Consider the following 27,865-nt stretch of genomic DNA (forward strand, 5'->3'; position numbering starts at 1 on the left):
CCCTGGACAGCAGAAAGCATTTCCCACTGTCTGCTCCCCTTCAGCAGAGGCAGATTGCTCTCTCTGCTTCCTCACTTTCAAACCCTGCTTTTTTCCTCATGAACAGTCTGTAATTTTTATCCTCATTAGTCACCAGCTTTTCAAGGCAACTGAATCAATGCTCAACAGCTGCTCTGGTGTGTTGGAGAACTCCAAAAACAAGGAAATTTTCAGGAAACAACCTCTCCTCACATTTACCCCTCAGGCATCTGCATTGCTTCCTGAGGATATTTGAGGTTTTTAAGATGTTTTCTGTTCCAGATGATCAAAAAGGCATTTTGTCTTCAGCTGTGTGATTAAATAACATTGGGAAGCACATGCCCATCAACCCTAATGGCCACTATATCTCTCTTGCCAGTGTAAATATTTCAAACCCAGGTGCCTGTGTTCACTGCTACCATGCAGAAGGTATTAATTGTTCCAGAGCATTGCCTTGGCATGTGCCTGTTTTCTTCTGGAAGTCTCTACCAAGAATTTCTATGAGACAATGTTATAAACTTTCCAAACTTAACCCAAGTGCAATATCAATTATAAATGTTCGTTTTTTATAAAGTCAAGTGGTTAAAGGTCTTCAGGAAAGCAATCAAATAACACAGATTGTTTTTCCCTAAGGGAAGTAAAAAAATAATAATCCAACTCCTCTCAAATGCCCAGAGTTCAGTTCCCTGGCTGTCACAGTATCCTTACATTCAGGGTACATCAGACTGAAGAAAGAAAAGGTTTCTAATGCCATGAAAGAACAGAAACAAACATCTATTTTTAGCTAATTAACCCCACAATGCCCTAAGATTTAAAAAACCCTCTTTATTGCCTATTAGACATGAGCAAGGACAATTTCCTCTCCTTGCAGGGGATTTTAGAGCCTGGCTCCCAGGGTTCAGCTGTGTCTGCAATGCAATCTCAGGTAACAGCACCCCAGAGATGTGCATTCCCTGGCAGGCAGGAGGCTGCCCCAGCTTTAACCACATGGAATAAAGCCAGGCACACGTGCTCCCTGGATGTGCCCTACCTGGAATGACCTGGGGCAAGGAACAGAGTGTTGGGAAGGATGAAAGTTTGACAAGAAAGTCTCACAGATATGTGTGTGCTTAACAGAAAGATTTTTGAATGTAAAATCTGAAGAAGGAATAGAGATGGAAGCAAGTTTTGATATAGAAGAAAAGAATTGCTGGGCCAGTCTTACTGGCTAACCAAGGAGGCAAAGGGTGTGTTAGAAAGGGTTTTTATGACTCAGAGCAAAGGATAAACCCACCTCAAACAAGATGTTTTTACCAAGCAGAAAGATAGCACAGGCAAACAAGTCAGCAAAGTTGCAAGTAGAAAAAAGGTCTCCGAATTTTCCACTGCAGGAAAACTGAAAAACAACTTCTAGCTTAAACTGTAATGTACTGACTTTTAGTGATTGGAGAATAGTAACATGAATATGGTAATTACAGTAGTTATGACAGGGTATAGGTAAAAGCTAAGGTACAGATTGGTTCTACCATATTAAGATGCTCAGCAAAGAAAAGTATATAATGCACTGTAACCAAAAGAAAAGTAAATAATGCAATGTAACCAAAACCAAAGGGTCTCCAGGCCTGCCTGCAGCTGGAGCTGACAGCTGTATGCACAGCTCTGTCACCCATGACCCTGGACTGCTGTAACATCTTGGATGGCATAAACTGCATTTTGGAGAGCTGCCTGGAGTCCTGCATCTCTCATTCAGGCTGTTACAACAGAGGCCACCTGTTTGGCAGAGCTGAACAGACTCCTGAGGGGTCTGCACTGCCCACATTCTCCCCAAAGTTTCGTTTGGGAGAAACCAGGGCTGTCTTTATGGCCTGTGATAAAAGCCCTGAGCTCTCTCTGTGCTGATGAGGTGCAGATCTGATTGTTTCATGTGAAATACAAAGCTGTGTTTTATGTCAAGTACATACAGGCAATGTGCGCATTTGTGATTGTAGTGTGTGTGGAAACCAACCATGGGACAGTTATAGAGATGAATTCTAATAATAACTGAGGAAAGTAAAGCATGGAAGAAGGCCTTTGAACCTATCCTTTGTTTGCAATTAACCTTTATAAGTCTTAAGTTGATTTAGGAGCATATGAATTAAAGCTTTGAGGATGTTGCTTTTTGACAGGAACTTTCTGCTTGTAAGCCTTAAAGAGTTTTGCAATAATAACCTTTTGAAGTATAATTTTAGAATATTGCTTGTAGTAAGGATCTTTGAAACTATAGCTTTAGAATATATAAAAAGGAAACATGCTTTTCTCAAGCCTTAACAAAACAGTGAAAAGCAGCTTGAGAATGGAAGATGAACATCAACTCAAGGATTAATGGCTTCGACCAAGGAAAGCTGGACATCACTGTTATGAGATTTATAGTCCTTGCAATCAAAAGGTGGACCCACATCTGGAGAGCTGGACCCCACCAGATGGGATACTTCCTTCTTTTGGAAACTGGACTGCCACCATCTGGGATACTCCTTTTGGGATACATCCTGAGAAAAACTAAATCACAGCAGTGTATAGAATTGTGACGTAAAAATTGGGAAGAGAAACTGCTGATGAGTAAAAATTGGGAATAGAACTGCTGAGAAAGCTCATGAGTACCCCTTTAAATACCTGTAAGCCTCAACTATGGGTGTGCAGTTGGAGGGAAAACTTCCAGCTCATACTTTACTGTCACCCTGGTTTTTAAAGATTTTCTAGGCCTTCTGATGTTGACATTCTTGTGGTGAACTTTCGCAGACACTTTCTGTAAATAACTGATTGTTTTGTCTTCTTTTATGGAGGATGAGAAAGTTGATGGACTGTTGGTTTGACCAGTGTCATTGGAGAGGTGTCACTGTCACCCTCCAATCCACTGTCACTTTTGGAAAACTATAAATGTTGGAGTCAGAAAATAAACTTCCTCTTTCTTCCTTCACCTTGAGAACGGTGGTGTGCTTGTGTTCTTTTGTGTCTTATAGTGACACTTTACTATATTAATTAATAAATTGATTGCTGCTTGAATATTGGCCTAGTCAAGCTTCTCATTTATAACATTCCATACAGCTCTGAAATCCCGGTTGGGAACCACTGGGCTTTTCAGGAATGGATTATCCACAGCTCACCCCTTTCCTCCCCACACAGAGGTGCCATTCCCTTCACTGACCTGCTGCAGCTCACAGGGCAGGAGAGAGGCAGCAGCAGCCGCTCCCAGCTCCAGGTGCTTCATCCCGACCACGCAGAACTTCTCCAGGTGCAGATCCCGGAGGATCCGGGGCAGCCCACGGCTCCACACCCCGGGTTTGATCAGCAGCACCGTGCAGAGAAGCTGTGCCCCTGCAACAAACACAGAGGGGTTTGTTTACTGCCCTGGGCATGGGGAAACCCGGCAAGAAGTTCACAAAAAAACCAAAAAATGAGTCCATAAAAAACCTGGGTATAGAGGATCATTTATTGATTTGGGTTCGCTTTGTTGGGGTTTCAGATTAAAAATGTATCTGAAACAGTCCAAGCTTGGAGGTTTCTCCGTCAAGGAAATCTGCTCCAGGTCCTAAAAGTTCTTGTGGCAGCTCTGTCGGATAAGACTCAAACCTTTATATTACACATTAATGTTTTAAGAGAGATAAAATATTCCCTTTTGCATTTTTCATGTGAACCATGGTGATTATGTGATGTGATCCTTGAGTAGCTCTTACATTCTTACTCTGGTGTTCTGTGTATTTTAGAGCTCTGTTTCAGAGAGGCACTGACAACCCGGACAGGTCCCAATTAATGTCATAAACCAAAAATTAATTGAATTGTCTTTACCAAAATTGACATTCCAGAAAAAAACTTTCTGCTTCTGACACAGCTCTCCCAGCACAGCTGCCAGGAAGGTGCAGCACTATGAGGAGCAGAAAACAAACCAGACCAAGCAAGCTTTGCTGTCTGATGAAAATGGATTTAAAGGCAGAAAATACATAAATTCCGTTTTTAAATGACAGCATTTTCAAATGTTTAGTCTTGCTAAAGTACTTGCTACCAAGAGTATAGTTAATATTTTATCCTTATAACATCTTCTGGAGATTTATTGGCAAGTGCAGTGTCAGAACCAGTCTGTGAGGCCCAGGAACTGCTGGTGCTGAACCACATCAATCAGCAGGAGCACAGGGGAACATCCTACAGGCTGCTGAGACTGATCCAAGCTGATCTGTTTGGGTACAAAACATGTCATTTTCTGTTTCTGTACACCCCAGTACTAATTACACAGATGTCAATGCAGCAAAGCATCAACAAGGCTACCTCCAACTTAATGCTGTTATTTCCAGGTGACAAGCAGGACGTGGCACAGAAACACAGGATCAAAAATAAAATCCAAGATGATTTCCTCCCCACTTGATATGGAAACTTAACCCTTGTGCTGCAGGGAGCCCTCCTGTTACAGATGTGCTGTTTTCCTCACATCATTCCTGAACAGAAAGGTTCCATAGCAACAGCCTGGAAGTGCAGGCAGCTGCTGGGCTCCACCTCAGCAACCTCACCCCTCTGTGTTATGTAAGCACTCAGGGGCCTCCAGATGTTTTCCTCACCATCTGCAAGGTTTCTGGCAGATATTCTCATTCTTCTGCTGTGTGAGTCACTACCTGCTGCATATTTAGGGATTTGAGACACTTCAGGAGGATTGCCAGCTTGGTTTGGTCAGACACCTTGTCACCCAGAGCTGGCTTTCTCTCCTCAGCAATTACAAGCAACAAGGACTAGAGAAAATACCACTAATTACCAATGGAACAATCTCTGCTGATCATGAATGAGCAGAGGGACCTGTTTGGCAACGCTCAAACCTGCCTGATTTCCAGTTCTGGCTGCTCAGAGCCTTTCCTGGTCTTTATTACGTTTCTCTACTTTGTAATATTTTTAGATCCATTCTTCACAATCCTTTCCTTTTTGCCTTCCCCAAAAAATTATTACATAGGTTTTGATTTCATAGCCTAACTGAAAATAGAGTTTAGTTTATATGCTATTTACAGATAATAGTTCAGATAGGTCTGACTTCAAATAAGTGGGAACTCGAGCAGATACCACATCTGGCATGCTGGATTCCAGTCTAAGGAAAATGTTGGTATCATCCTTTTTTTGCTTATTTTGGGTTGCTGCATTCAGATGATTTAGTTCCACCAAGCCCTTTCAAAGGACATTTCTCCATTTGCTCTTCTCTTACCTGCTTGCAGGAAGGAGAACAGGGATTCTGCTCGGCACCTCCAGCTCTCACCCACTACAGGAGAGAAGCAGATTTGAGTGAGTTTGGTGTGCTCTGAGACAACCTGAGAATTGTGCTATCATCTCTACATAAAGCAGCCAATATTACACACTGATATTTTAGGGTGTAACAATGGGACATGGATGGATTGCTTTCAGATGTCCTGGGACACCCTGGGAGGGGTCACTTTTCCCCCTTCTCTGGTAATCCCAGGAGCACAGGCTGAGCAGGGCTGCAGGTCCTAAATTGCTGAGTTTGCAGGGATCCCCAGGACGAGGTGAGAGATGAGGAATCTGACTCCATGTTCTCAGAAGGCTGATTTATTATTTTATGATATTATACTATATTAAAGAATGCTATACTAAACTATACTAAAGAAAGAGAAAGGATACAGACACAAGGCTTAACAAAAATGATAATGAAAACTTGTGACTGACCCCTCAGCGTCCAACACAACTGATGGTGATTGGTCATTAAGTAAAAACAATTCACATGAAACCAATCAAACAATGACCAGTTGGTAAACAATGTCCAAACCACATTCCAAAGCAGCAAAACACAGGAGAAGCAATCAGATAATTATTGTTTTCATTTTTCCCTGAGGCTTCTCAGCTTCCCAGGAGAAGAAATCCTGGAGAAGGGATTTTTCAGAAAATACGACAGTGACCCTAAATCATGCTGGATCTTGGTTACCTTTTCTGGGATTTCAGGGAGTGGTTAACAGTGGTTTTAAACCTATCTGTGCTCCTAATATTCCACAGTCAGCTCAGATGCTGCCCTGTTTCTGGTGCTTTGTTTGATGTTCCCTCAGAAACAAAGAGGTGCTGTGGATCCTGAGTGCTGCTGATAAAACCTCCCTGGTACTTCCCCAGCCAGCCAGGAGTGGCTGCTCCAGTGGTTCTCCAGGAGAGCAGAGCAGGATGAAAGGAGTCTGGGGAATCAGAACTTAGGACAAGAGCCAACAGAAAATGTTCCCTTCAATTTAATGCAAAACCTGCAGTGACCTGGAGATGAGCACAACCAAGGCATTTCAGGCACATGAGAATTGAGAAGTTATCAAGATCTAGGGCACAGTGAGGGGAATCCTGCATCAGACTGATAAAAGACTTCCTTTTCCAGTGACTGGCAAATTTAGCCACTGTAACATGCAAGGTAGATAAGAAAAAACTAAAATCTGTTTGTCAAAACAGAATTACCTTTTTTTTATTATTATTATTACTGTTGATCCATATCTATCTATTTTCCATAGTTATGTATCTGGAAGGTATTTAGCCAAAGAGATTTTTTTTTCCTAATGAGCTCTCTTTCTCTTTCCACATGTTTGTTGCAACAATAAGAGCACAAATAACAGGTGGAACCAGCCCTAAGGTCCTTGCCTTATCTCATAACTTTTTAGCTCATCCTCCCAGCACCAGCTTTTTTTCCTTAGTGCTGGAGTTACCTTAAAGGATTTTCAGGATCTGTGAATCCCATGGTGACCTGGGCAGCACTGGGATGTAAATGACAGAGACACAGGAAATGCACCTTCTGCTCTGATTTCATCTCTCTAAAACATCATGAAAATCATCATTTCTGGGATCTACACCTGAAAAAAGCTACTAAAGAGCTGACATTAATTACTTTTCCAGCTGACTTTGCACACCATCCCTCAGCAGGTGGTTCTCAGGACTGTGGAGAGGAAATGTGACAATACTCACACCTTCCCCCAGCACCAGGGGGACCCAGCTGGCCTTTCCTCCCCAACTGCCTGGGATTAGGATGTCCAACCAAAGGTTTACTAATCCCATTTCAATGGCTCTGACAGAAGACACACAGTTTTCTTCAATCTGTTTAAGAGTCTAAAATACCTTGGTTTTTTTTTTTCAAGAGGCAGCTGGTGCTTACCTGTGGTCTTCCCTTCAGTCCTGGAGCTCCTGCTGGGTGGTGGCAGGAATTTCCCAGCAGGGCGGTGCTCTGCATCTGGAGAAGGAAGGACAGGTATTTTTATGGATTCAAGATGGGAAACCTTCAATGTTTGGGGCAGGAGGGTGACAAAAGTAATTTTATTTAGCAGAGCAGATGTTCAACCTGCTACAAAATATTGTTCTTGAGCACAGGTATCTCAATTTCTCCCACAAGAATAAAAATACAAGGAAAAAATGGAATTACCTTATAAAAGAGACAGTGCAGGATGCTGAAGTTTGGCCTCAGCTGTTCTCTTTTGTTCCTCACAGTGGCTTTGGTGCAAAAGGCTGGCACTGCCATTACAACCTCCCTCAATAAACTGAGCTCACAGCTCTGCTTTCCTCTTATCCTGCCTTTCCATCTCAAGATAACTTTAATTAAGGGCTGCAGTGCATGAACTCTTTAGAGTTTTAGGCACCACTTTGGGATGTCTGATGCCTTCTCTTCTGAAGGCTCCGCTTCTTGCTCACCAGTCCCACAGAGGACACCCCCATAGTTCACTGACAAATCAAACTTGTGAGCCTAAACCCAGCATCTTTTCCCAGACAAATCCTTCTTCATGGTATTCAGCAAAGCAAATTTGTTACTGCACACTATGCAGGCACAGTGGGTTTGACACAAGTGGCTAAGTTTGTGTTGATGACAAAGGACTTTTCTTCCCCAAGGAAAGATAAAGGAAGGGCTGTAAATTCAAAGCACGAATGCACTTATGGGACTGCATCCCTCCCCTTCAGCTGATACATGGTGTTACCACAATCTTTGATTTCTCTCTGCCTCTGAGTAATCATAAAATCCCACAATGGCTTGGGTTGGAAGGGACCATCTTGTTCCAGCTCCCTGCCAGAAACTGTCAGGGCTCAGAGCTGTTTCTCTCTGGGTGAGAGGAGTCAGGCAGCCCCAATTCTTCTCTGAATATTTCACATTAAAAGAAAACAGTGGGAGCTTGTATTCTGCTGCTCTAAACCATCCAGTATCAATAACCCCACAGTCTGCACAGTGATTTAGTTTTAAGAGGCATGGCTATACATTTCCTGCTACAGGAGGAAACTATCAAATTTACTGTGCTGAAAGATCGATGCTGGCACACATCACTGAACTCTGAGAAGCTTTTGACAGCAAAGGTCTCCATTCCTCTCTTCATTCTCCTCCAGGATAAAAAGAAATTCTCAAGAAATCTGTTTTCTTACAGACTGGTCACACCTTCAATCTCCTTGAGCACAGGGCAAGGCTGAGGCATCAAGCTGCAAGTCTGGCACCACAATTAGGGGCCCACATTTAGGTGTGAGAGCTCTTGGGCTATGTTCTTCAGTTTCTCTTACAGAAAGGGTTTAAAATGCATGGTATTATTTACTGATCTTGCCAATTGCTCTGATATCTAATTAGTACTTATGGAGTACCTCAAGATCATCAGAAAGGGCACCAGGCCAAGCACAGCCACATTAATTAAAAAAGCCACCTTGTGGGTGACATCACTGGCTCCTGCTGGGTTCATAGCCTCACCATAATTCAGCCAAGCACAGAATTTACCCCCATATTATTACATTCTCCTGTGCCTGAGAAAACCCCCAGCACTGGATTCCTTTGTCCAAGCTCAATCAACTCCCACACCCCCTACAGCTGAGGAGGAGAACACAAACACTAAAAACGTGCCTTACCAGTTACCAAATCCGCCTCTGTGAAGAAGAGGATGGCTTGTCTGAAGGTCACCTCTGGGGTCAAGGCCATGAGTGCCTGTGGAAGGCTGTCAGCTGTGCTGAGCCTGTCCCTGCCCTGTGTCCATCCCTGCAGGGCAGCTCCCAGGGCCTGGAAGGCGTCGATGCCGCGGAGCGCGCACACCAGGACGGGGCTGGACGTCAGCGTGCCCAGGCTGCTCTGCCAGTGAGTGTCCCCAGCCTCAAAAGGGGTCACCTCCCTGGCCTGGCACCGAGTGAGGTGGGGCAGCCACTTCAGGCCCAGCAGCTCGAGTCCTGAATCAAGAAAAATGTTTTTAGCACCAGGCAGCAGTTTGTGTTTTGTAGAAGTTGTGCTTTCTTTTGGACACAAACATTTTATTTCACGTGGATTTTTTCCCTGCGCAAGTTCCAATGCTGTTCTGACTTCTGTTTCATCCAGAATGGACTGTAATGCAAATATAGGAATATACTGGGAAAACCCATGAGATGCAAATTCTAAGAAATGCCATTAGAGTGAAGAACAAAAAAAGGGCTATCTGGGAAATCAACAGGGAGCCACAGGGAGCAAGTGCCATGATTTGATTAGAGAGCACAGCTAATGGAGGAGAGTGGAAAGGGAATCACTGAGAGTACACTGATAACAACGTGGCTTGGCACAGCATAATCCATAATTATGGATCCTTTAGCACCTCTCAGAACACTTTAAGCAATGTTTAGCAGAATAACAAACTACAGCAGAATGCTGACTTGTCTCTAAAGTAGTTTCAGTGTTGTTGGGGTTGTAAAGTTGTCTTCTGACTATGTAGGAAGGTATTTAGGGCTCAATCCATGACTGCTGGAAGTTTCTGTTGGCTCAGATCTCAGATACAGAACCTCATAGGATTTTAAGCAGTATTTCAACACAGTATTGGGAGAGTCAGATACAACACAGTGTAAGACAGGCAGACTCCGAGATCTTTGTGCCTACAGCTCCTGTGTTATCACACTTCAGTGCAACCTGCACATGAAATTACATAAATCCCTGTCCTGCCTAGGGCCTGACAGCCCTTTTCATGCACATGTGAGCAGCCAGTGTGGGGACAGCCTCACTGCTCCTCCCGCAGGGGAACCAGAGCGTGAGGGGCCTTGGTTCTGCTCACCCAGGCTGTCACTGCAGTCACAGAACAGAGCTGGGACTGCCAAATTCCTGTCCCACTTCCAGCCCAGCCTTACCTCCCCCTGCTCAGGGAGGGACACGGTGCTCTGTGTTACATAAAAGCTCTGCAAGCCCAAGCATTACTTGGAACTCATTTGATGCTCTCTGAAGCAAATTATGCCCACCTGAGCTGTTTGTGACTGCCCATAACAAACCAAGAGAAATTCTTCAGCTCTCTAGGCGGGTAACAAAGAAACCCATTCTTCCTGAGGCCTCTTCACCACATTTCCCATGATGTTCCTGCTATGCTAAAAAGAACAAACATTCCTGCCCAAGGTCTCCAGCCCTGCCCAGAGCTGGGTTACCTGCACTCTGAGGCTGATCCCTGAGGGGGGGCAGCAGGATCTGCTGGAGGAGCTCCCCAGCACTCTTCAGAGCCTGCATTCCCACCAGAGTCAGCATCACCACCTGCTCCATGCCAGGCTCAGCAGCGAAAGCTCGGTGGCACAGGAAATCCAGAGGGATGGGATGGGGCTCTGGCACCGCGCTGAGGTTTCCTCCTGTCCAGGGAGAGCATCAAAACAAAACTGTTACCCCATGAAAACACAGCTCAGGCTTTTTACTGTGAAGGAATTGTATAAATCCCAACCAGAATTTCACTGTATCCTCACACTGCAGCTCAGGAAAATCCTCCTGAAGGAGGAATATTAACACAGCAAAGCCCCTCTAATTAGTCCCAGTCCTTCCCTGGAATTACATTTTGCCGTGTAAAGCAAATACATTCCTTGTAATTTTGATATCCTTATTCACACCATTAGGCAGAGCTGATAGATCTATACCAAAATGATTTAAGGCATCAGTTTGGGGATGATAACTAATGACTGACTTCACATTAAATCAATACCTCATTTTGCTTTCTAGGACATAGCAGGGCACACAATTGGGAGCTAATTTGGGGACTGCTGTAACTCTGTGCTTCTATCCACAGTCCTGTTGGGAACAGCACAGCCTGGAGAATCCCTGGCCCATCAGAAATCCCTTTCTGTTCCATACTGATTCACTACATGATTATGTAAGCAATAAACATTTATTTACTTACTTATTCCTACATCATAACATTTCATCATGCTAGAGAATTGTGAATGACATGCATTTAATTTTCATTTTTCCTTAGGATTTAGAATCACTTTGGTTTTGGAGAGCAATATGTTTCAACTCAAAGCCCTGGCATCCAAATTTTCAAATAATTAAATTAAATTAAACTAAGTTAACTTCCTGAACACATAAAACCCCCCAACATGTAGTTAGTGAAATAAACATGGGATTTTTTACTCCAAGTGTACAGAACTAGGAGGTTTAAGACTCACCCATGTGAGTCATAGATTAAGAACAGAAAACCCATTTCCTTGCTGTTTGAAATCATATCAATCTCCCAGCTTTGAATGAATGAGCTACCACAGTGAATACAACTGTACAAACTGAAATTTAGAATATCTGAGTAAAATGAAATTGGAAAGTGCCTTTTCTGCACCTACAGAACTATACCTGCCAGCATTTATCACTTCAGCACATTCCAGTTCTACACACAGCCCACAATTTATCTCATTTTAATATTTTGACTTCTCTTGAAACTATGGCAATAAATACGTATTGATTTGCTATTAATCTTCTAATTACCTTAATTAAGGCTTAATTGGATGTTACTGTGTCATGTTTCAATAATTTCTTTTTGCATGTATCTTTTAACTTACTTCATAAAGGTATTTTCACTTTGATTTCCATTGATTCTTCCATGAGAATTACTGTGATTGACTGGCAGCAGAACTGTTGCTGACATTTCATGAAAATCCTTTCACTAGGATTTTTCTCCTGAGAAGCTGAGAGGCCTCAGAAAAGAAATGTAAACAATAATTATCTGCTGCTGTGGAATGTGGTCTGGAGATGGTTTACCAACAGGTGCACCTTTGATTGGTCTCATGTGAATTGTTTTTACTTGATGACCAATCCCAGTCCAGCTGTGTTGAGGCTGTGAGCAGTCACAAGATTTTATTATCATTCTTTTCTAGCCTTCTGATGTCTCCTCTCTCTTTCTTTAGTATAGTTTTAGTATAGCATTTTAAATATAATATATCTCATCAAATAATAAATCAGCCTTCTGAAACACGGAGTCAAGATTCTCATCTCTTCCCTCATCTTGGGGACCCTCAAACACCACCACACAGAACAGTAAATGAGATCCTACAGACAAACAGCAGATTCCTAATGGTTTTATCCAGGAAATTCCTTGGTAGTGTGGTTGGTCCATCCCTGCAAGTGTCCAAGGCCAGGATGGACAGGGCTTGGAGCAACCTGGGATAGTGGCAGATATCCCTGCCTGTGGAATGAGTTCACAGAATCACAGAATAATGAGGTTGGACGAGACCTCTAAGATCATGAAGTCCAACCTGTGCCCTAACACCTCAACTAGACTATAGCACCAAGTGCCATGTCCAGTCTTTTTTTAAACACATCCAGAGATGGTGATTCTACCACCTACCTGGGAAGAGCATTCCAGTAATTTATTATTCTTTCAGTGAAAAATTTCTTCCTAATATCCAACCTATCCTATCCCTTCCCTGACATAGCTGGAGACTGTGTCCTCTGGTTCTGTCAGTGCTGCCCGGTGGCAGAGACCGACCCCACCTGTCTGCAGCCTGCCTTCAGGAAGGTGTAGAGAGCAATAAGGTCACCTCTGAGCCTCCTCTTCTCCAGGCTAAACAGCCCCAGCTCCTTCAAACATCCCTCACAGGGTTTGTGTTCCCAGCCCCTCACCAGCCTCGTTGCCTCCTCTGGATGTGCTCGAGCATCTCAACATCCTTCCCAAACTGAGGGGCCTGAACTGGACACAGCACTCAAAATGGGGTCTCACCAGGGCTGAGTACAGGGGCAGAATGACCTCCCTGCTCCTGCTGGCCACACCATTCCTAACTGTTCCATGTTGCAAGGCAAGATGTATTCTATTACCATCTGCATGGCAGTTGTCTTTTGCCAAGTGGGCAGTTTGCCTTATCTCTCTCTGAGTAATCACAACCACTCTTCCCTTGGGAGGGGACATCTGCTGATAGCAGCTATTGAATGTCACTGCATGGCTGATAAGAACTACAGCATCCCATTGGGAGATGCGAGCCCAGAGGGAGGAGCCAAGCATTGCTACCTGGATATAATCTGGAGATCCTGGAATAACTGCACGGCTTCTCCACTGGATTTCCCAGAAGAGCAGCTGCCTCTTCTTCCACTGGATCTTCACAGGAAGACTACACCTTTTCTCCAGGATCCCTGCTCCAGCAGAACCACCCCTGACACTGCAGGAGGGCTGCAGCCACAATTCCAATGGGACTGCTGCCAACACCCTGACCCACAGGGTGTCAGGTTGTGTTCTGACTCTGTCAGTGTTGTTCTAGTGTACTGCATTGCTTATTTTATCTTTTTATTTTCTTCCCTAGTAAAGAAGTGTTATTTCCTACCCCCATATTTTTGCCTGAGAGCCCCTTAATTTAAAATTTAGAGCAATTCAGAGGTGTGGGGAGGGTTCACATTCTCCATTTTGGAGAGGCTCCTGCTTTCCCTAGCAGACACCTGTCTTTCCAAACCGAGACACTAATGCAGGCCAGGATGCCACTGGCCTTCTTGGCCACCAAGAAGATGAGGTTTGAGGTCCCTCCCAGCCCAGAGCAGTCCCAGTGTGTGCTCCTGGAGCCCCTGACGTACCCAGGCTGTGCAGCGCGGCCGCGGCGTACGGAGCCCCATGGAAGCACAGCGACGGCTCCTCTCCAGCAGCTGCAGGGGGGAGGCTGTGCCCGCTGCCAGGGCCTGCCTCTGCCAGCTCCTCCATCAACCCTGCGCTCAGAACAGCAGCAGATGTGAGCAATGCTGAGCTCTGCTCAGTCTGACATGAAAACACTCTGCTGTCAAATGTTTGAGTCACTGGTCACAGCTCCGCTACAGACTGAGCTTACCCCAGACACCACACACAGCTGAACCATCCCCTCTCCCCAAAATCACATGGGCCACTTAAAAAGGGGCAAGGAGCTCTTGAAAACAGAGGCTGGCCCACAGCTTTTTCTTTTTCAGCAGCACCCAGTTGTTTCTATCCCCTTCTAACTCTGCTGGGAACTGAAACGTGGAACAAGTGCACAGATGCTGCCACAGAGCTCCTGAATTTGAATAAATATCTTAAATAAGGTGGTGTCCACTAGGAAGAGTCCCAGATCTGAGCCCAGTGCTCACGTGGAGGCCCTTAAGGTGTCTCACACATCCAGGCATGAGGCCAAAGTCCTGCATCCCACAGGGCCCTCATGGGCAGGGAGGTATTGCTGGGTGACAGACCTGAACAGAGACATCATGTTCTGCTCCTGTGATTTCCAGCCTGGAAAATATCCCATTCCACACCACTTTTACAGACACTAAGTGCTTAAAGCCACAATCTCTCAGCTCCCATTCTCCCTCTAAAGAGCTGGGCTGTGCACAGGCAGTGCATTAAGGTGTTGCATACAGTACATTTCCACAACAATTAGTTCAGCCTTCTGTAATAATGTTTCAGACCACAGTTTTAAAGGCTTGTTATTTTTTAAATTACTTTGTACACATTTGATTGCTTCCTACCGTAGAAACCTGTCAAAAATTCACTGTAGTGGAGCATGGGAAATGGATTATTGGTGTTAGAGGCTGATGGCAAAGCTTGGATGTCAAATGTACCACTGACAATCACCTGCTCCTCAAAATTCAAAAGGCATGAGGCACCAAAAATGGGTCATCACTGTCCCAGCAGTATTGCCTGTTGTTTATTCAAACTCAGGGCATGGCAGAAAGCAAAGCTTGGACAAAAATGTGTGGTGTTTGGGCCTCAGGACACAGATCCCACCAATTTATCTGCTCTGTTTCAGGAGTATTTGTCAAGTTTTAACTTGCTTTGAAAATTGAACAGCATTCGAGACCCTGAAGGGGAAACTGCTTTTCTTATTGATTACAAATGCAGAATTTCTTAGTGAGGTATTTACCCTACTCCAATCTCAGTGCTATGCTGCACTTCCCAGAGGCCAATCCAAAGCTTGTGGGGAAAGAATATCAGCTTCCCCTCTCCAGGGCTCTGGAATATGGACTAAGGTGTCTTTCTGCAGTACAGGACTGATGAAAATAGCACAGAACACATGGAAAGAGGCATTTGCAAAATCTGTCACAAACAAAGGGGAAAACCCTGAGTTCTCTAGCATGAGGGAAAATATTTTACCTTTCCAGACTACCCTTCATTCCAGCCCCCCTTATGTATTTCTAGTGGAAATTTCCCTGTGCAAAACATGAACACAAAACATCATCTGTGGCACTGAGGGAAGCTGCAGAAACTGCACTTTTTAATGAGCAACTTTCCCTGGGTGCAGAGGCAGCAGGTGACACGGGGCTGTAATTACTGTGCCATGATTAATCCTCTGTGTCTGCACATGTTTTCAGAACATTCTGTGATAGTCTCAAGAGAAAAAGCCCAGGACTATTTGAATTGTCATTGTTTCCCCCCCTCCCAAACCTCTTAATGTTCTTTCCTATTGTGGATAAATTAAAGGAAACAATTGGGCTGGGGATGAATGTCTCCATGATGGGCAGTGTGGGATGGTGTTAATGGAAGGGTCACCCACAGTGATCCCTCTTGGGAAGGGGCAGGGCAGGATTTCTGTTCCCTCCTGACCACTGCTGCTGCCTCTGATCTTCCCCACTTGAGGTCCATGTCAACTGATCCTTAAGAAAACAGAAACTCAAGTAAGAAGATTTAAGGCAGCAGCTTGGCTGGGTTTTGGCAGTCCTTCCACAGAAAATGAGTTACTTTGGTGTGCTTGGAAGTCACAAGGATGCAGGACTCAAAGCTCAGGTTGATAGGATCAGATGCTGCCCTCAGGCTCAGAGGCACAGCTGGATTTTGGCACCCTACCTCTCTGGGCAAAAAGAGTTTCTGAGAGGAGGTGATTGAGGCCATAAAATCCCAGCAAGTCCTGAGCTGGGAGGGCCCACAAGGATCCTTGAAATCCAACTGTTGACTCTGAGCAGGACAGCCCCAACAGCACCTCCATGCACTGGGTGTGAGATGCCAAAGTCAGGCCCAGCTTTGAAGTGTCTGGGGACAAGGCTCACAAATCCAAACAGGAGGTTACAACTTCACATAAAGGAAAAACATTTCCCATAATGATGGAACAAAGGCCCAGGGAGGCAGGAGAATCTCAGATTTTCAAGACCTGACAGAAAAAAAGCCCTGAGCATCCTGAGGGAATTCATTGCTGATGCTCTGCTGAGTGGGATGTTGGATGAGAGACCTTCTGAGGCCCCTTCCACCAGGAACTACTTGGTGATTTTAAGTTCAAGAGGACTCCAGAGCTAAAGATCAAACAACTGGCAAAGGCCAGGCAGCTCTGTTGGATGCGCAGTAGTGACTGATTCACACCTCGGTCTGCAGATTCCTACAGCAACACGAGCAGGCCTTGATATTCCCAATAAATATTCCCTGCCCTGTACAGCTGGGGTTGGACTGCTGATGTGGAGCACCCTGCAATGCAAACCCTCCCTGGCAGGCTGCTGGGCAGGGCATTACCTGTCAGCAGCGCAGGGATGTGATGTGTGGCATTCTCCTTCCTCAGCAGCAGCACCAGGCAGTGCCTGCGGGGCTCACCAGGGACTTCTCCTCCTGCAGCAGCAGCAGGTGAGCCTGAACTCTTGCCAGGGCAAAAGACAGCAATCTGAAATAATGAAGGGCAGATTAAGACTGCTAAATCCAGATGTAATTACTATAGGGCTCAAGCAAATAGATAAATTACAATGGCATAACAAGATCCAGCTCACCACTGAGCCATAGGAACTCCAATATCTGGGTGCTCTGAGTCATCTTTTCCTGAGACAGAGAAACTTAATTTAAACTCAGGGAAGAGGCTTATCACAAAATCATTCTGCCCTGCAGCTGGGCTGGGCTAAAACCAGAGCAGTTGTAACTCAGCTGATAGGTGGTACCATCCACCATAAGTGGATGTACCATAAGTCACTCTAAGATTATCTGGAGTCTCAATTGAAGGGATGATTTTCACATTGGAGCAGTGGTTGCTGCTGTTAACTCCTTAATGGTCACTTAGCAACATGCTCCAAATATCTGGCTATTTGGGCTGTAGTATTTCATAAATAGGTTTGATTCATTCTACAAAATATTATGGGCAGAGACATTGTTATTCCTTAGGCTTGATCACAGAACAAGCAGAAAAGAGGGAATTTGTAGAGTTCGATTTGCAAAATTATGCATTTCCTGACTGACACAGCAAAGAACCCTCAGCATGATGATTTGAAGTGTGGGGTCCACTCCTTTGTGAGAGGTGGCATATAATTCCTGTGGGATTTATAATATAACAAGGGCAGCACTGGACTTCTTGCATATATTAAGTTTGACTGCAACCTTGCATTTGTGATTATTGCTGTTTCCTTAGGCTGACTTGTCAAAATGCCAAGTGCACTTTACCTCAAACCTATCACCGTGTTAGGCAGAGCTTCAAAGAAAAAAAAAGTTATTTTTGAAAGCTCTTTTTGAAACCCATCTGGAATGCACTGAAGTAGGGGACTTCATGCTGAAGAGCCCAGAGGGACTGTGAAGTACATCACCAAATATCAGTCTGATAGTGAAGACTCTTCTCCTGAACCACCTTTGCACATCAGTATTTTGGTTCATGGGGCTACTGCCAGCTCTTGCTTATTCTGACATCAGTGGCAAAATTCACATTTCTTTTAGTAGGAGCAGGGTGATGAATCTACACTCCTGTTCTCCATGAGAGGCCAAGGCTTTGTGGGGCTTTTCTGCTAGGGAAAAAGCCAGCACTGAAAGCAGCCAGAGCTCACTCACAGGAACACAGAGAGCTGGGAAAGAGGGAATGGGTGTCCTCCAGCACTCACTGGAGGAGGGCTGGCACCATCAGCTGCAGGGCAAGGGGTGAGGCAGGGCACAAAGGGCACAGTACCTGCCCTGCTGCCATGCCCAGCACAAGGCCCTGCTGTGCTGAGAGCTGCAGCTGCCGCAGTCCTTGCAGCACAAAGCCCCGGCGGGCACAGGCGGAAAGCACGGCCCCATAGGCACATGGAGGCACCACAGGTGACACCAGCAGAATGATGTCCCCTAGATCAAAGAAAGGGCAAGAAAAACAGCATATTATTGTCACAGGAGCTGTGGTATCAATGAAAGGCAGCTCTCAGAGCAGCTGCCTCCACCTTGAAGCAAACAGCTGCATCCTGAGCAGTGCCCTGTGCTTTATAGTTTGTTTGCTGCATCCAGCTCATCATGACTGCAATCCAAGGCCAGCCCAGAGTGGGAAAGCTTATGGCATCATCAGTAATATCTTTGTGAATCATCAGATGAGACAAGCCAGGCTGTCTCCCCAGGTCTGGGAGCTGCTCACAGGCAGTGTGCTGGTGCTGGCTGGGCTGTGGGAGCTGTCCCCAAGCAGCCCCTGGCACTCAGGGCAGGACTGAGCCTTGTAGGCCTGACCATGCTCTGAGTGACCAAACAGGGCAACAAGAACTACTTGTTCTTGCTCAATTTGTCCACTTCAAAGAGCATGAAGCAGCTCTGGCCATTCCTCTGTGCTCTCATTCCTCTCTGCTGTTACTGGTGGTCCCAGCAATCCTGCCCAGCACCCCCTTCTGCTTCCTGTTGTCCCTCCTTTGTTCCTGCCTTTAATCTTCATCCCAGACACAAGCTCCTGAAGCTCTGGATCACCTGTGATCTCACCTTTGGTTTGGTACCCTCTGGGGCCTCACAGGTTCCTTGGACATCATGACAATGGTACCAGCCTGCCCTGTCCTACCTGATCCTCTTCCAGCAGCTCTGGCTGCCCAAACTCTCCCTGAGTCCCTCATCCCAGTACAAACAATTGGCCTCCAAGGCCTCCTGAGCAGCCCCCCACATCTTAAGCAGTGCGAGACAAGCTCAAAACTTTTCCCTGGAGCCTCTGACCTGCCTGAGCTCTCTGTTTTTACCATGACCTCCATTATTACACTTTCTCAGTTCTAACACAGCTTTTTTATCCCTCACAATGTATATTCAGATCTCCATAAGCTGCCGAGAGTGAACTCTGAAGACAAATCCTTAGTACCACTTCTATATGGGTTTCCTCTACGCTGCCTCAGTAATTTCTCATAGCTTTAACCAATAGATTTAATGAGATTGGAGGATTTTTCATTGTGTCCCAGTTGATTCTGAGGGTAGGACAGTGAATATTTCTTTTTTTCTAGACTTTGTGATATGGATATCTGTCCTGCCAAGGCTCAGCTTGGTAATTCAAAGCAACAGCACCAAAACAAGGGAAACCTTGTATTTGTCACTAAGGATGGGACAGGCAGGATGGTTCTTTGCCTAAAATCTCTGTTTGGCTTTATGGCTTTAACACTGGATTTTAGCCACATTCATGATATGGGAACAGTCAAAATCTAAGATTGTTATGGGAAGATTTTAGTTCCATTCCAGTTGATAACACTTTAAAAAACATTTTTTTTTGCACACACATATCCCAAACCCACAAGAATATCTGCTTGGGTCACCAAAACTGATTACTGAGAAGGGGCAGGTCTGCCTAGCTGCAGTACCTCTGCTCTGCATGGGTAAATATTCCTGGTCCAAGAGGAGCTACTGGAGACCAGAGGGAAGGAGTCACTGAATGTTTCTTTTCCTGAAAACCCCAAGGGTGTCTGCTCCCAGAGCGGAGTTTCAGCTCCTCTTGCCAGAGCAAAGTTATCTGAGGAGCAAAGCTTGACAGTGACTTCTGAGGCTCCATGCAGATGGAACGTGGTGTGGTGGAACGCAGCAGCCCACAGCAAATGTGAATCATTAAGGGCCATAAAAGGAAGGGGAGGCAGCAAATGTGACTCATTCCATCAGTAGCCACCAGCTGCCATCAATCCCAATCCCAAATAACAGAGCCAAGGGCTGCCTGCCAAACTACCTGAGTTAACATGAGCCAAAAGATGAAAAACTCTCTCAAAATTGGTTTTTTCCTTTCTCCCTTCTCTATTTTCCTTCCCTTCTACTCCCTTTTCATCTTTTTGCCTTATGCTTCCATCCTTTTCTCATGGACTCTTTTCTTTGGCAATGTAATTCCCCAAGCCTTCTTTCCCTGTCACTCCAGTCCTGCTTTCCTTTTGCCATCTCCTCCCTGACAGCTGCTGAACTTCTGCTCCCCTCTGCTCTCCCTTCATTCCTGTGAATGAAATTCCCACCTTCAACTGGGCCAGCAGACACCAGCCAGGAGCACTGTCTATCCCCAGATGGGCTGTGCCAGGCCCACTCCAGGGGATGTTGGCCTTTCCAGCAGGAGCCCAACACCTTTTAGCCAGGCAGGGCCTCGGCAGGTGTCCCCTGGATATTGCTGGTTAGGTTTGCTGCTGCTTAGGTACAAATTCAGGGGCTGAACACTGCTCCTACAAAGGGAAAATGGGGATGTGAGGTGATAACCCATTGATATTAGTCCCATAAAATGCTCTCCTTTCTGATTGTGGTCAGCCCTGCCCTAAACAAAGCTTTAACCTTTTAATTCCCCTGATGATAATATTGACTCTTCAGCAGGAGAGGCAAAGGATCTCTGATCAATGAACCAGCAGTTTAAGGACTCTGTTAGCTCTTCATGTGGCTGTTTCTTTGTGCAGAGATTTCCTGTGAAGTGTTTTTTGTTTCTTTTTTCCCCTTTCAGTGACATCCAAGCAGCACCCAGGACTCCAGCAGCTGCTCCCATGGGGAGGATGAGGTGGTGCCACTTCTGTGCTGCTTCATTTCAGGCAACAGTGTCCCACTAGAAATTCATTCCTGCCTCCAGAACTGGCCAGGTCACAGCCCTGAGCAATGCAGAGGCAGAATGCCTTAGCTGGGCTGGAGTAAAGTGATGTTATCAGTGAAAGAGAACTGTAAACCCTCAAATTTCATTTCCTAGCACTGACCTTTGGTAGTTGAGACAAGCATGGCTGGAGGTCGAGGCAGCACCAAGCCCTGGAGGTCAACTTTTTCTTCATCTGCTCCTGCCCCAGCTGGGGGAGGTCTCTCAGAGCTGCAGAAAAATGATAAATATTAAATGAAAAATATTAAAAGGTTCTGACTCAAACCTACTTTCTGTGACAAATCCAAGGCCACAGAAGCTTCTCTGGTAAAACTGCTTTACTGGAAAAGCCATTTCAATCCCTTGTCCGTGACATGAGCTGCATCAAGGTCTCTCTGACTGAACATCTTTTCATATTGCTCCCCCTGAGGCTCTCTGTGTTCAATTAAAAGTAGCTAATGCAAAGTAGTCAGCTTGGCAAAGAAATCTGGGAATCAAGAAATATGTCAGGCTGCACTAGCAGAGCTTTTCCCACCCACAGACACATCCTAGTTGCTATTCACTTTGGGTTCTTTAGGCTGAGTTTAACCAGTTTGAAGGGTTCGTGTTAGGCAACAAGCATGATCCAGTCTGGCAGGGATGTTCCTGCCAGAGAAACTTCCACAACATTCCTGCACATCCAAAAGGACCCAATCAGGGCAGGGTGAACAGAAGGTGTGCTTGAAAGCCAGGGACTGTCTGGGAACAGTTTTGGCGGGGATGTGAGCTCAGGCTGCTCAGGCAAACCTGCCTCATCCCCTGCCACCAGCACGGAGCTGGCTGGAACACATCCTGCTTGCTCACTCCCAGGAGCCTGTAGCATTTGCAAGTCTAATCTGAAAAGGGCAATCTGAGCTGCAGTTTGTATTCCTGTCTCCCAACAGACCAAATTACCAGCATTAGGAGAAAGACAAGTGCATTATTTAGGAGGTAGCACTGCTCCGGACTGAGTTATACCAGAGGAGCAGAATTTATCATCTTTGTAAGAGGAAAAAGGCATCCCTGAGGAAAATAAACAAATAAAGAGAATGAAACTCGACCAAATTGATTTTTTTTTTGACATCTTAAACATAAAAATGGTGACAGTCGCTGGTTGTGGCTGAGAGCAGAGCTGAACTCTGACACATAATCCTGCACAGCAATCCACAGGTTAATTCCACATGGCTCAGCTTTGCCACTCACAGAAAGCACTGACAGCAGTGCAGAGCATCTCACCTCCAGCCTGCTGCCTCTGACTGTGCCACCCTGCCCCCAGAACAGGCAGCATCCCTAAAATCCTCTTCAGAACCCGCAGGTCTGAGCTTTCTGCAGCAGAGTTTCTCATGCAGTACAAGGTTTATAAGCCCCCCTTCATTTTCACACACTTCTCTCATCATCCTCCAAAGAGCCTTTTCCTACTGAATCCCTTTATCAGTTGATAAATAGGGCAAAGCCAGAGGTTTCCTAGGAGAGGGTCACTCACTGGCACACAGCCTTGCAGCTCTACTCCAGCACCAGGTGTCCAAATAAGAGTGTGAATTAGGGGCCTGGATACCAGGGAACAGGGAATGGGAAGCAACTGCAACTGTCCCACACCTGACACATCCAGGAGCTGAGAGAAGAGGAGCTGGAGCTGTGCCAGGGCAGGTTTAGGATGGAGATCAGGAAAGGTTCATTTCCAGAGGGTGCTGGGCACTGCCCAGGCTCCCCAGGGAATGGGCACAGCGCCGAGGCTGCCAGAGCTCCAGGAGTGCTTGGACAATGATCTCACAGGGTGGGATTTTTGGGGGGTCTGTGAAGGGCCAGGGGCTGGGCTGGATGATCCCTGTAGGACCCTTCCCACTCAGGATATTCCATGGTTCTAGGATCCGCTGCAGAAGAGAGAAGGATTTCTGCAGACTGCACAAGTGGCTTGGAAATGCACAAGTAGAGGGATTGCTCCCCCTGCGCTGCCGTGCTGCAGGACCCTTGGAGGGCTGGCACAGAGATCTCTGAGTGCCTGCCTGCCTCAGGACCCAGGACACAGAGATCTCCGAGTGCCTGCCTGCCTGCAGGGCTCACTGCCTGTGCAACAACAGCTCCAAGCCATCCGGGGCCATCACCTGGAAGGCAGGGGCAGCATTCCAGCAGCTCTCCCTCCGAACCAGAGGCACAGCTCCCGCTGCACCCGGCTGGCCAGGGGCAGGAACACGACAGGCTCCGCCCTGCCACAGCCTCGGGTGATGTCCTGCAGGATTCCGTGGGCTCTGGGGCCTCTCACACCTAATGCCAGCACTGGGGGCACCTTGCCAGGCTCTGAAGTGTAGGAGGAAGGCAGCTTTTCTGTGGAAACAAACACTTGTGTGAGTAAAACATGGAACAACCCACCCCAAAGTCGTTCACTCCACTCAAGGGCTCTTTTCAGATCTGTCAGAGCCAGACTTCAACAGAGAAACCACCTGGTTACCTGTCCTGGGAATCCATCACCTGGTTATCTGCCCTGTGTCACAGACACATCTTGTGAAAAATCCTTTCCTTAGGATTTTTTCTCCTGAGAAGCTGAGAGGCCTCAGAAACAAAATGCAAACAATGGTTATCTGCTGCTGTGGAATGCAACAGGTGCATCTGTGATTGGTCTCATGTGGTTGTTTCTAATTAATGGCCAATCACAGTCAGCTGGCTCAGAGTCTCAGAGTCAGGAGCTTTTGTTATCATTCCACTTCTTTCAAGCCTTCTGATGAAATCCTTTCTTCTATTCGTTTAGTATAGTTTTAATATAATATATATCATAAAATAATAAATAAGCCTTCTGAACCATGGAGTCAGATTCTCATCTCTTCCCTCATCCTGGGACCCCTGCAAAGCACCACATCCCTGGGAATCCATCTCCTGGTCACCTGCCCTGGGACAGAGATGCTGGCAGCACCTGCACGTGTTCACCCAATAGCAAACCTGAGGTTATTCAAGGCAATCTCTTGAAGAAAGAGGGATTTGTTGCCTCATGTTTGCTGTGAAAAGTTATTACAGAGCAGGTGATGCACTGGAAGTGTCCATGCCTGTGGCAGGGGTTGGAACTTGGTGGTCTTCAGGGGTTTTTCAGCCCAACTGTGACTCTGAGCCAGCACTTCAAGTTCCTCTTGTTCATCACCACAAGCAAGGCTGAGGGATTGAAGTGCAGGACAAGAACAGGGGCCTGAGGAACGGGATGGATTTGAAGGGCATCACAAAATGGAAATCTGGGGACTTCTTTTTTACACTGTTTCCTTCTGGATTAAATACAGATTTTGTACAATGCTCTAAGGTCCAGGCAAATATTTGATTTGCCACCTTTAATTTTCTGCCAGGATTTGAACCCTGACTTCCCTTATTTCTTTCCACAGCTCTTCCCTATGACTCTGGCAAACCTTTCTCCAGCACAACTGGGGCCAAGGAAGTAACCCAGAAAAAGCAAATTTGCCTCCTTTCCAATTCTTACTGCAGATGTCAGAAAATGCAGCAAGGTGTGTGATTTTCTTCCCTTAGGTTTAAAAACATATACAAATGTATCATTTCTTGCATGAGAATCAGAAGGCAGAAAACAAATCTCCAGAGCAGGTAGATAATGGAGCAACTGGCTGTAAATATTTAAAAGAATAATTTTAGGATTATCAAGCTAAGGGAAAAATCTAATTTACAAACTTGCACAGCAGTTCTCAGCTCAAATGAATTGTCTCTTCATATGAAATATTCTTAAATAATGGTGCATGGTACAGAGCATTGAAGCAGATCTGCTGCCTGTCAGCTCCTAATGACTGCAGGTTTTATGGTTTTCTTATTCATCTCTGGAGCCCTCCTCCATTTCTCCAGCTCTCACCAGGAATGTGTTCTGTGCACAGCACCCAGACAGCTGCAACTGCAATCCCATTCCTAGGGCAGCCTGCTCCTACTGCTTTCAAATGCAAAAAGGGAGTGAGGAGACTGGGGAATTTTCTTTGCTTAAGCTGGTCTTCATTCCCCTTCTGCCAGAGGAGAAGGAAGCCCATTTCTCTCCCTCTCAGCCTGCCTGTGCCTTTCCCAAGAGAAATGGATTGTCTGTTGCACATCTGAACCTTCCAGAAGAACTTCCTGCCTTAAAAAGAAGCACAGTCTCTAAACTCTGCAGCTAAGGGCACACCTGTTGCTCTGGAATACCTGAATATTATTGTGCTGCTGCAGCAACCAATAATATTCCATAATGCTTTAAGGCAAGCTTCATCATCTCTGTTTCTCAAATGGGAGAAAACAAAGACTTGAGTGGTACATGCCAGTATTTGATACATTGATGTCTGATGTTCAAGACTTTGTGATTTGAGTTCAGAGCCCCAGATTGTGTTTATTTACGTTCTCCTGCTGGTCTCCCACCTCAGATGGGATTCTATTAAATACTGTGGCATTTTGGTGATGGTTTATCAGCCAATGCAATTACAGGCCAGATAAATCAGTACTGCTGTGTCGGAGCCCAGTAAATTCCCCTGACTGCCCTGGAGGGCTCAAGCTCTTGCTCGGGGGTTCAGAGACCTTGGCACAGAGCCCAAGACCCCTGTGCCTTTGATTTTGACCCATGGAGCAAATTACCAACTTTATGTGAAGAATTGCAAGTCAAGAGAGTTTAAGTAGAATAATAGTTAATTTATCACAGGGCGAAAATGTAAAATTTTGGGATTTTTAGAATGGGGGTTCAGGAGGCAAGATGGAGGAATCTGGGTGTGTCCAGTCTTTCTCCTTCTTCTTCTTGGCCTCCATCTTCTGCTGTGATGTTGGCACTTTTGGATTGGTTTAAGGTAGAAGCTCACTGTCTAACATAGGTGATAGGTATTGGGAAGTTATTGTAAATAATGTACAGGTAGTTTTTAGTATAAAAAGATAACACTGCCCTGAGGGTGGTCAGTGTGCCTCTGACTGACCTGCTGAAGGGACCTCGACAGGCCAGAGAAAGAATTTTATAGATAAGAAACAATAAACAACCTTGAGAATGAGAATAGGAGAGTTCTGACTCCTTCGACTGCCAGGCTGGTTGAAAAGGGACTTTCTAAAGCATCTTGGGGTCACTGTGACCAGCAGAAGTCCCAAGACTCCTGAGGTCCCACAGGCAATGAGATGGGGGAATTGTGGAAAAGGGAAGCTGGATTTTCTGCAGCTAAAAGCTTCAGGAGTATCAGTGGGGAACTAAATTATTTTATTTAACTCACATGAAATGTGTGAAAGCTCGCTGCAAAGGAACAACAGCTAAAGTCTGAGACCCAAAAATGCATGAAGAGTTAAAAATTCAGCTCATGGATATTCAACACCGGGAACAGAAAGAAAGAAACAGTCAAAGCTATTCTATCATTTCTTTTGGGAAAGATACAGGAACTGATAAAGTAACCCTCGTGCAAATCTGACTCTGATCACCCTTCACCTCAGTGCAGTTACAGATCAGGGAAGCTCTGGAGGAGAGGCAGAGCCCACCTGAGCTGGAGAGCAGCAGCTCCTGGCCGGGGTAGAGCAGGCGGAGGCCGCAGACATCCAGCCCAGAGCCCAGCAGCAGCCTCAGAGTGTGATGGGTCTCCAGGGGGTTTTGGAAGAGAGCCTCAAACAGCAGCACCATGGCAACCTGGACAGCCAGAGAAAAACATGGAAAAAGCAGGGAAATGCTCCCAAGGCCAGCAGAAGCTCAGAGGTGCAGCCCTGCTGCTCACCTGCAGTTCCCAGGATGGATCTGCACTGCCAGAGCTACAGAGAGGCTTGGGTTTGGTTTGTGTTTATGTGCAGCTCACACATGAGGCTCTTGGCTTTGGGCTAAATCACAGCTATTAATAATTATCATTTAATCTACTTCTGCTGATATAACTTTGCCTTTTGTCACATAAACCTACTAGTGAAAAACTGCAAGGCCTCTGGGGCAGAGCCCACAGTGCATCCCTTCTGTTGTTCACTTTGTGCAGCACCACTTGCCCATCTTTGGGTGATGAAATAATAATAGACCAACTGGCTGTGTCTCTATACCTTTAACAACACCAAAATCAACACTAAAAAAACATCAAAAGGCAAACACATCACTGGTGCTGTCCCAGATTTACATTTCAGAGTCTTCTGTACCAGCCTAATCCATTTCAGCCCATCCTGGCTTGTAGGAAGACTCACACCAACACATTCTGAATGTTTATACCCAAAAGGAAAGCAAATTATTATTATTTTCCCCATCAGAGAAACAAATTGTTTTAAAAAGCAAGGGCTTTACAACAGGGAGCTGTGTGGTTCTGTGGATAATAAATTGTCTAGCTGGGGATCAGACAAGGTGATTTTCTGGCCCCAAATTTGAGCGTGGTTCTCTTGGATGTTGAGCAGCTCAAGGATTTCCCCAGCTCAAGGTTTATGGCTGCAGCAAACACCAAATGAATCCATCACTACTGGACACTTGAAATGAAATGCTACTGCCCCATAAAGACATTATGAGGCTTTACCATCATGATAAATGAAGATAGAAATTTACTCAAATCATATAAAAGTGGTCTAATTAGGAATAAAAGCTCCATTTCTTTATGTTTGCCTAGCTGAAGCTCTCCTGCTATTAACCCAGTACTCACAGCAGCCAGGAAGGAAGAATTTTCCTGTGGCTGCTCTGAGTCCCTGGGGCTGCCTGGGCTTGGGGCCAGCTGTGATAACAGAGCCATCTAGCACAGGGAAGCCTCAGGAAGTGCCAGTGTCCCCTTTCCTCAGGAGCCTGGCACTTGGCCTGGCTCTCCATTGCAGATTGGCTGAGCTGTGCCCAGGCTGGTCTCAGAGATCACCAGTTCTGGCCACTGAACCCTGGGCTTCTGACTTGGCCTGGTCACTGGGGGCTCCCACTGCAGGGCTGTGCCCAGCTCTGGGGCCACCAACACAAGAGAGATGTTGGCCTGTTGGAGCAAGTCCAGGGGAGCCCATGGAGATGCCCCAAGGGCTGGAGCCAGGCTGGGAGAGCTGGGGGTGCTCACCTGGAGAGGAGAAGGCTCCAGGGACACCTCAGAGCCCCTGC

At 45.9% G+C, this 27,865-nt stretch overlaps 1 protein-coding gene across 1 annotated transcript in view; it reads right to left on the reverse strand.

The window, feature by feature from the left end:
* The window catches only part of CUNH16orf71 (chromosome unknown C16orf71 homolog), an 89,878-nt gene that overhangs the window by 15,452 nt on the left and 46,561 nt on the right, over window positions 1-27,865 (reverse strand). Inside the window, exons 14-24 of the mRNA XM_014308736.2 lie at window positions 26,317-26,461; window positions 22,974-23,193; window positions 20,978-21,084; window positions 18,013-18,167; window positions 16,611-16,755; window positions 13,748-13,876; window positions 10,366-10,560; window positions 8,848-9,159; window positions 7,133-7,207; window positions 5,210-5,263; window positions 3,179-3,348 (exon numbers count right to left, since the gene is read on the reverse strand). Of these exons, the coding sequence (XP_014164211.2) occupies window positions 3,179-3,348; window positions 5,210-5,263; window positions 7,133-7,207; window positions 8,848-9,159; window positions 10,366-10,560; window positions 13,748-13,876; window positions 16,611-16,755; window positions 18,013-18,167; window positions 20,978-21,084; window positions 22,974-23,193; window positions 26,317-26,461 (1,707 nt within the window). The remainder of the gene's footprint in view (window positions 1-3,178; window positions 3,349-5,209; window positions 5,264-7,132; window positions 7,208-8,847; window positions 9,160-10,365; window positions 10,561-13,747; window positions 13,877-16,610; window positions 16,756-18,012; window positions 18,168-20,977; window positions 21,085-22,973; window positions 23,194-26,316; window positions 26,462-27,865) is intronic.

This window comes from Geospiza fortis, unplaced genomic scaffold (genome assembly GCF_000277835.1).
Source record: "Geospiza fortis unplaced genomic scaffold, GeoFor_1.0 scaffold114, whole genome shotgun sequence".
NCBI classification, from domain to species: Eukaryota; Metazoa; Chordata; class Aves; order Passeriformes; family Thraupidae; genus Geospiza; species Geospiza fortis.